The sequence below is a fragment of the Halichoerus grypus genome, chromosome 5 (genome assembly GCF_964656455.1).
Source record: "Halichoerus grypus chromosome 5, mHalGry1.hap1.1, whole genome shotgun sequence".
In the NCBI taxonomy this organism is placed as follows: Eukaryota; Metazoa; Chordata; class Mammalia; order Carnivora; family Phocidae; genus Halichoerus; species Halichoerus grypus.
This window is the reverse complement of record NC_135716.1, coordinates 127,053,693-127,067,365: the sequence shown is the minus strand read 5'-3', so window position 1 is coordinate 127,067,365 and position 13,673 is coordinate 127,053,693. Positions and strand designations below refer to the sequence as shown.

General features: G+C 38.4%; 1 protein-coding gene across 1 annotated transcript in view; it reads right to left on the bottom strand.

Moving 5' to 3' along the window:
- Window positions 1–13,673, bottom strand: part of ERICH3 (glutamate rich 3) — a 99,280-nt gene that overhangs the window by 35,078 nt on the left and 50,529 nt on the right. Inside the window, exons 8-9 of the mRNA XM_036092735.2 lie at window positions 10,494–10,674; window positions 3,419–3,605 (exon numbers count right to left, since the gene is read on the bottom strand). Of these exons, the coding sequence (XP_035948628.2) occupies window positions 3,419–3,605; window positions 10,494–10,674 (368 nt within the window). The remainder of the gene's footprint in view (window positions 1–3,418; window positions 3,606–10,493; window positions 10,675–13,673) is intronic.

The window sequence follows — 13,673 nt, the reverse complement described above, 5'->3', positions numbered from 1 at the left end:
TGCCCTTTAAATAAACACCTCGGGAGCCTGCATGCTTATTTTAATAGAACTGTCATCATTGTTTTTAGAATGGCCTTTTGAAGCCTGTACAACAATCTTTTGGTGACTTTTCCTGGCAATAAGCTTTCGTTCTTTGGAGATGGCAATAATTTGTAGAGGTCATGAAGTCATTCAAAGTCAAATCTGGTGAAACAAGCAGATGATCTGAATATATTAAGACATTAAAAAATATTTTAAAAAATATTTTAAAAAATATTTTAAAAATATTTTAAAAAATATTTAACAAAAGTAACATGAATAAATCCTTCTATAGCTTTTTTCCTATCTCTCAAGTTAATATTGAAATAAGAATTCCAATTATGATAATAATACATATACATACAATAATATGTACAATAATATTATACAATAATGTACAATAATACATTAATAAAAATATGATTATGCTAATAGTAAGATGATTGAGTGATGCATTAAGAACTATCATCACAACTTGACAGAGGAGGAGGTACAATACTGTACAATAATACATTAATAAAAATACGATTATGCTAATAGTAAGATTAGTGAGCGACACATTAAGAACTATCATCACAACTTGACAAAGGAGGAAACTGAGGCTGGCAGGCCTCAATGCCTTGCCCAAGCTCACCCAGCAGGTTAGGGATGGAGCTGGATCCTGGCTCAGGGTTGCTAGACTCCATCCCCTCACAATGAGGTACAAAGATATTGTTAGATTACGGGTGTAGCCCTCCCAGAAGGACAGCCCCATGGACAGATGTTACACTGCAGGGCTTCCCACCAGGGAAAGTGCTCACACTCTTCACCAGAAACTAACAAAACCTGGAGAAGTTCGCGCCAAGGCCTAGAGATGATCCGTGACCTGAGAAAAGTGCCTGGCAACTGTCAGCCTCCACCAGCCTCCTCCTCTAGAACTACCTGCGTCCCCTTCCCTACACAACTTAGTGGGAAACTGAATCAATAGAGCACACAGGTGAAAACAGATCCAAATGTAGTCAAGATGTATCCATCCAGGAAGAACAGAAATAATATGTAAAATTTGAAAACTGCCTCAGTGTGAATTAGATTTAATGGCAATTTCTTGAGCTAAAGATTTCACTGAATTTCAGCCATCCCCAGTCTAGAAATAGCATAGGCATCAATCCTCCCAGCTTATGAGAACTTAGTTATATCACTTATCTTTTCAATATCCCCCCATAAAATAAAGCTAAAAGGATTTGCACTCAAAGTAACTATCAGGCTGTAAAAAATGAGATAATAAGAATACACTTACCTCCCCCATATTAAGCACGATAAATGTTTCTTGCCTGTAATGATGATGTACTTAGCACACTGCTTTCCTTGGAATAAAGGTGTCATGAATCTTCACAGAATATGATTACTAGCATTGCCTTCTGTTCAAGCTCTTCTTCCCTCATCAATGGCAACACCAAATCCATCGATTTGGAGCTTCTGATCTGCTGTTACTTTTGGTTTATGTTGTGACTACGTAGAGGCTTTGATGCCTCCCTACTGCATTCACAGACTTTTTATTGCCCATCTGCTTAGGGGAATTGGATGAACAAAGTGAGCTACATCTGTGCTCTCCTCGTCACTGACTACCTATTTGACTTCTGAGTATAATTTGAGGTGTTGATTCTGATTACTAAAGCTCAACGCAGTCTGCACTCTACTTGGCTAGGCAATTCTTCCTTCTGTGCTTCACTCTAGCAACTGAAAATAACTACCTTGTCTCTTCAGTTGCCATGACTGAGGGATGGGTACAAGTGTGCAAACTCCACACTAGACGTGACCACTGCTGAGCCTTTCTTGTTTTCTGAAGACCTTAAACAGGTAATTCCTAATCATTTTTAGAACTAGAACTCCCTATTGTTGTTTTAAATAATTCCCTCCTCATAACAAAAGTTCCAGAGCCAGTACTTTTAAAATGAATGAAAATTAATTTCTTTTTTAACAAATTAGAGGTATTCATGTACACCCCCTTAAAATAATTAAAAGTATCATGGATGTGACCCCCCCCAAAAAGGTTATATAATAAGTGAATTATGTTATATTTTATAAATATTTATTTTATATTTATATTATATAAATAAATTTTTAAAAAGTTAACAGACCTAACAGGCCTTATTCTTTAATATCACAGCCATTTTATTTTTATTATTTGAAAAGGTCAAAGAAAGGAGCTAGAGGGAATCAAATGAAATCATATAAAAATTGTGCATGGAGTAATAAGTGTTAAATAGGAAAGTAGATGTCATCAATCAGATTTTAGTACTGATTATTAAACCTCCAAAGAAAGTGTTTACAACCAAACATTTACAGCTTGGATTTATACAGCAACTCTCAAAGAATGCAATGTGTTTGTGCATGGATGACTGTATATAAGCTCATTAGCTTTCCTGGGAGGCAAACAGAAATTTGTTAAATGACTTGCCCACAAATATGGAGAAAGTATATTTGAGTTGGAACAGGAAAACAGCCTCAGGTGGGTCCTAAGTACATCTGGGCACTCCTACTATATTGCTCTAGACCATTGACTGTCCCACTTGCTGGATGGCTCTTTCACACCTTTTCTCTCCCCTAAAACCTCCAATGCCTTCTTCCTTAAGTCTTAACCTCAGCTGATAAATTCTTGGATGACTGAAAATACAGAAACAATCAGCAGAGAACTTCCAGTTGATCCCAACACTTCCATCTGACACATATTAATTGGTTTACTTGCTATTTGCCTTTCCCCCATTAGAATGGGCTCCACAAGGGCAGGAACTTTGGGTGGTTCACTCCGGTTTTCTAGCTTGGCATATATCAATTTTCCATGAGTACTTGCAGAAAAAAATTAAAGAAAGCCTACAAGCAAGTGTCCTAATTTCAAACAGAACATCCAATATGAAAGCTGATAAGCAACAGTCAAAATTGACCCTTTATCATGCATTTCGTTATGCCTGAGATTAAAACTAGGGGCATGAGAATGATAACCGGGCCACACCACAATGCAAGCACGACCTGTCACGCCCAACCATATAAGACAGATGCTTGGCACATGCTTTGGGACTCCCAAACCAGTTCCTAAGAAGAATGAGAATAAAACACCCTCTCTCCTTCACTTCATAAACAGAACTTAAAGCAGTATGAGGAAAGGGAGAGAGAGAGAGAAACAGAGTTTGGAACACCACCAGCTTTTATCCCCATGATAGAATACATCTGGAAATCTAACTTAGATCTAATAATTTCAAACACAACACACCGGGTTATAATAAGCAACCATTAACTTAGACATTTTGGGCTCATTTACACTGATAGCTTTGTTAACAAACTGTGGTGAGAAATGCATCAGTAGAAGCATAAAGAGGAAAATGTAGCAAACGTGCCCTCTACCAAAGGACACTGGTTTCCATACTTGTAACAAGGAGATGATCTCTGCACGCACACAAACCCGAAGTAGCCTCGTTTGCCTCCAAGTCTGGAACCTTTCCGATGCTTATATTCACAGCAGGAGCTTAACCTGTTCACCTGCATCCCATTCAGAAAAAAGGTGAGACTGAAGGGGAAACCATGGTGCCTTTTGGAAACAAACTGAAAGGTCTCTGGAATTAAAAAAGTAAATACATCAGTGAAAGCAACTGACTTTGGACTAATATGTTCAAAATCACATTTTTCTATTAGGTAAGTACAATATTATGCTCTAGATCACCTTTCCAACTTGAGGACAATTTTTAATCATAAAAACACATGCTATTATTTTTATTTACAATAAATACTCCAAGGCATTATAAAACTCTGATTTGTAATAAAATAATAACATTATATGAGCTCTTACTATGGCCAGGCATTATGTCCGATAACCTTGGGTGTGTTATTTCTCAACAAACACATGAAGTTTAGAGAATATTATTATCACTAGTTTCTATATGAAGAAATTAAAGTTCAAGGGAACTCAGTCATTTATCCAAGATCATACAGTAAGTAGGGGAGTCAGTGTTGGGAGTCCCAATAGCTCTCTAGATTTCATCTTGCTATTTAGCTACTGATAAAGTATATGGCAAGAGGCTACTGTGAGCTCAGTAATGCTTTTAAATAAATGTGTATTTTTAGCTATGACTTGAACCAGCCTAATATATATATGGATGAGGTAGAATTATTCCATCTCAAATCCATTCTCAGTTCTGCCTGGATTTGGGTCCCCTTCTTGTTCTCCTGCCCACCCAAAAGTCCACCAATAAATTAAGAACCGCTGCTTGGAGTTAATAATTTTTAATCATCCCAAGTCTTTTTATAATGCTCTTTGGAAAGGTCTCACCCTAGAGATCCCAAGTTCTAGGTCTAAGAAAACCCTATGTTACAGAGCGACTCAGAAACCTGCTTTTCATGACAGTTCTAATGTCACTTCCTACAAAACAAGTCTCTCTGGACTCTTCCACTTGCACAAATGATGGAGTTGATCATTTCATCTCTCTGCTCTGTACACCTTCCTTGTTGTTGCTGTTATTACAATTGTTTAAAAATATGGCAATACCAGGACTTCTCAAACTTTAGTGTGTGTCAGAATACCCTGAAAGGTTTATTATAACACAGGTTGCTGGGCTTCACCCCAGAGTTTCTGATTCACTAGGACCTAAGAATTTGCATTTCTATTAAGTTGCCAGGTGATGCTTGAGCTTCTGGTCCAGGAACCTGACTTTGAGAACCCTGATGTAGATGTCTGCTGTCCTGCATGTTTGTGAAATCCATGAGAGATGGAACTGGTCTGACTCATCTTTGTTTCCCCAGGTCCCAGGACAATGGCATAGGAGGCCCCCAATAACTAACTAATAAATTATTATTTTAACCTATTTCATAGTCATCTAGAAATACTATGTTTATACCACACTCTGCCCCCTAAAAACTACCTAGATCAGTTGCAACTTGTACTAAAGAATAAAATTACTGGAAAGGTAATTCCATCATTTATACCTTAGTATTTGTGATGTAAAATTCAAACACACAAGGGAAGAGAAAATTGAAAAGTTAGCATCTGGGGAAACTAAGATACAACAGATTTAAAAATCCGCTTGTCTTAATGATATATGGACTCCTAAGTATTGACTAGAAAGCGAGTTTGACTGCTTTCTTTCCAGAAACTTGAATTGGACATTCACGTCATATGATCTATTCTGCTGCGGCATCACATCCCCTAACTACCTGAGGTCCCAGCCCAGGAAGAAGGTGCAGCTAAGGAAATGCTGAGAACGGGCTCAGGAGGTGGACTTCTCGAGGTGACTGCCCTTCCATCGTGTAGCCATGTGGCTAGAGAGCGCATCCACCTATTATTCCATTCCTTTCTCTTTTTTTTCAAACTTAACTGAACAAGAATTGACACCCTCTGCTTTTCTTCCCTTGTTATTACTTTTTTAATTTTATATTTTAAAATTTAATGACACTTTCCAACCCTGACTTAATGGTTTCTGCATGGAATAATGGAAATAATATAGACCAGAGTTTAGAAGATTTGGGTCCTTGTCCTAGTTCTTCACTTATAAGTTGAGTGTCCCTTGATGGGTCACTGGACTGTTGCACTTCAGAATTCTCATATAAAATGAGGATGGCCGTGGTGGGGGTGAAGGAGTTGGGTGGAGGGAGTGATCCAGTTTACCCACTTCACTGAGTAGCCTCACAGATTATATAATGTACAGTGTTAGAAGGCATTCTACACTATTTGTAAAACGTGGTTATTCATTGTTGACTGGCAGTGGCTCGCACCGTTTTAGGCACTAAAGAGGAACTAAAATACTGAAAAAAAGATCAAATATGGTCTCCTGACTCAAGAAGTTATATAATTGAGCAGGAGAGACAAAAACAATATGCCAGATTTCTAGAGTGAGGTCCCCAAATCCTCTCCCCTTAAAATTTTGTCTCTAAAATTGGACCAAAGACTTAAAACAAACTGAACAGCAGTTCAAAAACTACTGAACTTTTCATAAGAACAGAGGGAATCCCCACCCCCTCCCCCTCCCCCACCAGCATTTCATCAGCAGAGTTCCAACAGGAGAGGGCAGGCCATAAATAACCAGCAGCTTCCCTGTCAGTGGGGGCTGACTTTGTCTGGAGCAGAAAACAAAAAAGCCTTGGCCAGTGGCGTTACCAGTAATAAGTGGCAATCTTGGAGGCAAGCTAACATGGAAGTTCAGAGATCCTGCTAAGACTATAGTTGAAATTAGGGCAAGCACCCAGGCTGGTGGGCTAGCCAGAAACTTAACAGGGAGATACAGGCCATAAGGCAATTATAGACACATTTGATAAGCTCTCCACACATCCCCGGCTGATGGGAAGTGGCATGGATTGGAGTAGGCCCAACCTATTCATACATCCCTGGCCCACCGGAAGCTTGCACCCACGGACAAAGAAAACCTGGTGGAAAATAAAAATTAAAGCAGACCTGAAAACTGCCTGAACTTTGGATGGACTCCTGAACCCGTTACTTTGGGTTGAATATTGCCCTCTAAAAATCCATGACCACCCAGAACCTCAGAATGTGACCTTATCTGGAAATAGGGTCTCTGCAGATACAAGTAGTGAAGGATCAAGATGAAATCATCCTGGATAGTGTTTTGTCGAACAAATTCAATGACTGACATACTTATAAGAAGAGGACAGGACACACACAGAGACACACAGGGAAGAATGACACGTGAGGACAGAGGACGTAGAGCTGGGAGCCCTGGGCTACAAACCAGGGAATGCCATGGATTGCTGGGAATCACCAGAAGTTGAAAGAGACAAGGGAAGATTCTCCCCTAGAGCTATTAGATGGAGGATGGCCTGCTAATAATACCTGATTTTAGATGTCTGGCCTCCAGAGCTATGTGAGAATTAAATTTCTGTTGTTTTAAGCCACCAGTTTTGGGGATTTGTTACATTAGCCCCAGGAAAGGAATACACCCACACACAGATCCATGGTACAAGGTGGGGGCTGTACTTTATTCAAAGTCTTCTGACTTTGTACTGGGTCAAAGTCTTTGAACACAACCTCTGACAAATCACTAGAGATCAATAAACTATGAAAACACAGAGACAACCCAAGGAGGCCAGCCTAAAAAATAAAAAGAGATAAGATCTAAGCAGAGACACTACACTGGCTGTCTACCAAGGAGAGGGGGCATGGATTTCATGGATTTCAGAGAAGTTACTAAACAGACAACAACAAAAAGAGTGAGAACAATAACCTTCAAGAGGAAAAAGTCAGAATCCAGAATCCACAGTTGCTGTAATACATGATCGAAAATGTCCAGTTTTCAACAACAAAAAAATCAAAAGACGTGTATGTAAGAAGCAGAAAAGTGTGGGCCATATTCAGGGGGGAAAAAGCCATCAAATCCACTCCTAGGCATCTGCTCAAGAGAAATGACCAGATGTCTACACAAAAACTTGTATCTGTATATTCATCACAGCATGATTTATAATGGTCCCCAATTAGAAACAGCATAAATGTACATGTAGTGGATGGAATACTTCAGTGGTATAAGAAGAGGGCAACCATTGATAACGGCTGTGAATAGATGACTCTCAGAAACATCAGGCTAAGTGAAAGAAGCAAGACACAGATGCTGCCTGTTGTATGATTTCATTGATACGAAATGTCCAGAAAAGACAGATCTGTAGGGACTGGAAGCAGATCAGTGGCCGCCTGAGGCTGGCTACAGAGAGTGAGGATGCTTTGCCAATGAGCACAAGGGAACTTTCTGAAGTGACAGAGATTCTAAAACTGGTCTGTGCCAATGGGTGCACAACCCTATAAAACGCTTAAAAATCAGTGCATTGTACACTCACAATGGGTGAATTGTGGAATATAAGTTACACCTCAATAAGCGTATTTGTAAAAACTAAAAACTCAATATATATAACAAGTAAAAGAAAAATAAAAAACATTTACTCTAAGTCACAGTGTAATGAAATGCTTCGGGTTTCAGGGGAGATTCAGAGCCCCGGCCATGGAGAGAGGGATGAAACACAGCAGAAGTCGGCTGAGAAAGCCTCAGAGCCTCAATGTGAATCTTAGGAGATGGATAAAATTTGAATTTAAAATCCTATCTTGAATTTAAAATCCTTTGTCCTATTGCAGACAAAGGAATAGCGCTCCAAAAGACAAGATAACAGCATGGGGGTGGGGAACCAGTGAAGCAGCTGGTTTGTGAGGGAGTAACGAGGAATGCACAAATCGGTACAAAGGATCAGGTTATGAAAACACAGGAAAAGGGGGCAGAAAGGGAAGGGATTATAAGAGGGTCAGAAAAAAGAAAAGTTACTTTGCTCTTTGTACCCACATGAACCCAGGAGGCCAAGGTTTGCTTTGTTTGAAAGGATGAACATGGTAAATAAAAATGCCCGTGAAGAACTGTACTCTTCACAAGTAGCAGAAATACTTGGTGACTTCATAGGTGTATATAATAAACAATCAATATGTGGCTTGATGTCTAAAATCAAACTGTAAGACATCAATGAATTACTAGGGGAATAAAAGATGCACTTGCCACATTCCTAAATAATTAATTTTATTGTTATTTCTCATCCAAAAGCAAGACAAATTAACGAATGCCACATTTTTAATTAGTTTACTGCTCCAAGCAGAACATTAAACGCCTGTTTTTTTTTTTAAACAGAACTCTTCTAAAAACCTATTCACATTTCACTGAATCAAGCACAGCTTTGATTTGTAAAACGGGCAGATTCTTTTCAGCCCAGCTAAATTGCTAAGATTGCTGAACCACAAGTCAACTCTGAGCCACCCAACTTTTCAATTTTCAACAATTACTTTCCTGGCAATCAAAGGGCAAGCTGAGACAAAATTATTATGTGGACAGGATTCAATTATTTAAGTCCCCATTCCATTCTGTTATTTAATTCTGCCCAATGACATAACAAAAGTCAGTCCCAGGATCAATAGGTATGCAAAACAACACTTAGCCAAGTAACACTCTCCCTTACTCTCTGGTTTTGCACTGTTACCACGGAGTATATGTGGTCTTCCTGAAAACATTCAGCTAGCTAAGCCTTGTTCTTATTTCATTTGTATGTACCACGTTTTCCAACAGGCAAATAGACAGACAGGCACTGTCTTGAAGAAAGCGTGATCCAAGACCCAGGAAAAGTTTCATTCCGTTCATTCCAATTGTAGACTATAGCTTATTTCAGCAATTCTTCTATATTAATACTTGAAAGCTGCACTTTCAAAAATTAAGTGTATCTATCCCACTATCAGGGGTTTCCTACCTCTCATATTATGAAAATGTAGGAAACCCTTTGCCACTAAGAACAGCTAACTGAGCAAGGGTCCTGCACCTACTCAGAGGTCCAGGATCTGCTCTTGACCAGGCCCCAAGCTGTGCGTGCGACCTTAGGAAGCCATCATACCTCTGGACTTCTCTCATTTTCCTCATCTACAAAATGGCAGGAATGAACTCTCAAATGCTATGACAAAATGGCAAAGTAAATTACACTTCAGCCAGGTATATAAAATGGGGAAAAATAGTTGCTAGCATTATTTTTTATAAATAGGTTTTATAAATCTTTATAAAGTTAAAACATTCAAATGTTTACTCTTTCTTATGTTGGAAAGTTTTAAATATTTAATCCCTAAATCTGTCTAGTTTCTTTTTAAGTACTTAAAATTTTTAGAATTAACAGTCACTATTTTTGAGTGATGAGGGAAATCAGAAAAGCCAAAAGTAACAATTCTATTCTTGCCCCTAACTCCTAAGACTCCCTAAACTTGTATCAAGATTGCCCAAATATAAGTATTTCTTTTACTTAGTAAAAATGCAATTGCTTTCTAAACAGAGTTTCTTAAGCAAGGAAATAACAAATATAATCCTATAACAACTTGTCTTTTTAATTGCTATTCCACACAACTAAATATTGATGAAAACCACTTCAGTACAATATGTGAAACCCTATATTGGATATAAAAATTATCTTCTGCTAAGAAACATGGATTTATGATCAAATGAAAGCAGAAATGTACTAAAATCCATCTAGCCAAATTCCGCACCAAGTTATTTAGGTGTGATTCACCCTGAAGTTTATTGGATTTGTGATTTTATCTCAACATTTTTCTAAGGAACAAATTGCCAATCTGGTATTTTTCCCTTAGAATAATGTATGATATAATTCACTATGGCAGGCCAAATAGTTAACTTGTAATTTGGGGGACAGTTTATTCGTGCAACATTTTAATGATCATATATCTCTATCCCAAAATTAATCTGTTACAGGGTTAAATCACTCCAAATTCTTTCTTCCACAATCTGCAAGAGTAATTGCTGCTTCGGTTTCAATCATGGAGCAGTAAATCTAGATTTACTTTGAGGCAGCTGGTTTATAAGTCCCTGGATACGCATAATTTCATAGAGTGATTGAAGTCATTTTGATATGATATCAACGATAGTTTATCTATAGCATCAACTTTAAGCAACTTAAAAAAATTCAAATTTTATATGTACCTTTTTCAAGTAGTTTGCCTTTGTAGACACAAAGGTTTTCCCCACCACAATGCTGTTGATAAACTTTTATTTCATCCCGAAAGTCTGGGTGATCATGAGACAGGTGCACAGTTTTCCCCAAATAGATCATTGTAATAGCTGCATTACTATGTGGTGGTGTTTTATGAATCTTTCTTGAATCCTAGAATCAACAAAAGAAGGGGGCTTATTAATTAATTACCTTCTAATCAGAGAGAAATGATACTGTAATAGGAGGAGTAGAAAAGGCTCTTCCCTAGCAATGAAACCTTGATAAAATGTCAGTCTTCCTAGTGTACAAAAAGTCAAGCCAGTTACCAAATAAATCTCTCTAACAATTATATGCATTTTGGCTTTGTATTTTTAATATAAATGCCAGGAATCTGGACAAAGTTTGTCACTTTTTATTTTACCTGTGTGTGATATTTTACATAGTATCAGTGACACTAAGAGGAAACCACTCTTGGTTCTTTCAGCTGGTTCTCAGATAAAGATTCAAATCAAATTAATTAAATATTGGTGACATAATTTTGTTCTAATTTGATTGATTTTGTGATTTAGCAACTGTTTTTTGCAATTGAGTGCTTTATCTTTACACTTGAGCACTGACAATGTATCCTTCTCTGATCTTCTTCTATGTGAGCGGGGGATGGCACATGTTTGATTCCTTCTAGGGTCACTCTGAGGATTAGAGATGTGTGTTACATGCCTAGGACTATCCATCTTTACAGGAAGCATTCATTCAATGAAGAACCAACATTATTAATATTATTTCTCGTATCAAACAGTAAACTCAACAACAAGAGCAACAACAAAAACCCTGTTCTATGGTGTTCACACATTCATTTATAAAATAAACAATGAATTGAGGGGCGCCTGGGTGGCTCAGTTGGTTAAGCGACTGCCTTCAGCTCAGGTCATGATCCTGGAGTCCTGGGATCGAGTCCCGCATCGGGCTCCCTGCTCAGCGAGGAGCCTGCTTCTCCCTCTGACCCTCCCCCTTCTCATGTACTCTCTCTCATTCTCGCTCTCTCAAATAAATAAATAAATCTTTAAAAAAATAAAAATAAAATAAAATAAAATGAAATAAACAACAAATTGATATGCCAGAGATGAAAAGAAATGTCCTCTGCCTGGCCTGCTCATTTATATTCTCAAGTATTTTCACAAGAGCGAATGAGCAGTGTTTATCTAACCTCTAAAAGGAAGAGGAGGAAAGAAGCAGGAAAAGGAAGACGAGGAGGCAGAGAAATAGTCACGGCTGGTTGAGAGACTTCCAAGAGAGCCTAGTAAGAATACTGTCGGCTCAAGAATTATACAGAGGCCAGGCAATACTTCTAATCTACTTCACTTTTCTAAAAATCAATTTTCAAACTAAATGAAAAATGTGAAGAGACCAACTTTCAGTGAATTCAAAGCAATTATCTGCATTTGATTTCATTGAATTATGGGTGCCTTGGAAACATGCATTTTAATTTTTTTAAATAACAAAGCTGCAACAAAAATTTCCGAAGGAACTACTAAAATATTTCCATCTCCAAACCCGTCCCCTTCCACTTCAGAGGATTTTTTTTTTTTTTTTCTCATTCAATTCCATTTCTCTGAAGCAAGAACCAGAGGAAGTAAATCTGATTAAATGAAATTCTGCAAAGGACAGTCTGGAAAGTGTAAACGGGAAAGGAAGTCCAAGATTTAAAATTTAAGTAAATTGTCTTGCCTGTGGCAAACAGAGCTCCCAAATAGGGAGGTAATCAACAACAATAGTTCAGGGACGTCAGTAGCCATGAAGGTAAGTCAGCAACCTGGATAATTCTTTGCAGATTAGAAACATCTCCCTGAGTCACAGTTGAAAGCAAAGGGATGATGGCAGGCCTGGCACCAAGTTGGAAAATCATGCCATGTTTGCTCTTGCCTGGGCCGCTGTGCAGCTTGACATGCATTTGTGCAGTCCAGCACATAATCACCAGCCTACGGCAAATCCGGCTCCCAGCTCCCACTAGCACATTTAGTGATAGGATGGATTAAATAAGAGCGCCTCCTTTTTTGTTAAGCAATACTTTCCAAAGTGGCATGGATTCAGAGGTAGCCCTGTGAGCTTCTGGGAGATAAGCTCTATATAAATGCAAGGTAACAGTGAGATTAGGGTGGAGGAAAAGCCTGCCTCATATGTACAAAATGAGGAAGGAGAAGTTGAAATGTTTAAAAGTAAAATAAAGGAAATGACAGCTCTTCACCTTTTCATTTACTCTTAATCATTTTTTTTTTTTTCCCCGCTAAAGTGTGTTCCTGACAGCAACATCTCTTTTCTCTTGGGTCTAGTTACTTCGTTCTTTTTAAAAATATTCCCCAATTATTGCCACTATGTAACCTTTTCTGGATTCTAACAGGAGGCCCAAGTGACAGCTCATGATTAAATACATGCACTAGGAAATGAACAATTGTTTCTTTCAGTTGACTAAATTGCCTCTATACTTACCATCTTCCAAGGTTATAAGGACCCAGAATGATGAAACTTTAGCAAGATTTCACAGCCCTTTCTGCCGTCCTCCAGCAAGTATCAAAACCTTCCATGAGAATTCAGTTCCATTTCAGGAACTGGAGCAGGGCCTCATGCCCACGCATGACTAAGGCTTATCTTTCTTACTTTCTGCACCACTTGCTTACGACTTTCCTTCTCATTTCTTTTCAGTTATCTCAGGCAAGTACAATCTGAGCTGACAAATAAACAGTAAGCTGGTTGAGTGGTTAACTGGTCAGTTATTACATATTTGTAATATTTAGCATTCAATTAATATACTAAATTTTCACTGAGATCTTTTATCTGTGCTCAGGCCTGAGTTGGGGGGGGTGGATTTAAGAGACTATAAGGGTGTCAGAGGGCCTGCTCTTGCTGATAGCGTTGGGCAGCAATTCCTTTTCATCCACTTAGCTAAGCCCTGATGAACTCCGGGCATCATGGAGTCTTACCTAGACCCCTGCAATAAATCTCTAGTTAGTAGGGCGGCCACAGAATTTATCATCCAAACTGGGAGACATAGTGAAAGAGATATTATTAATAATTATGCTAGAAGAAAAACCCCACAAATTTGAACTGTTCCAGGAAAGCTGGGATGCATAGGCACTCTACTAGCTGATCTCCCCACTTCTAGCCTGGTATCTCCC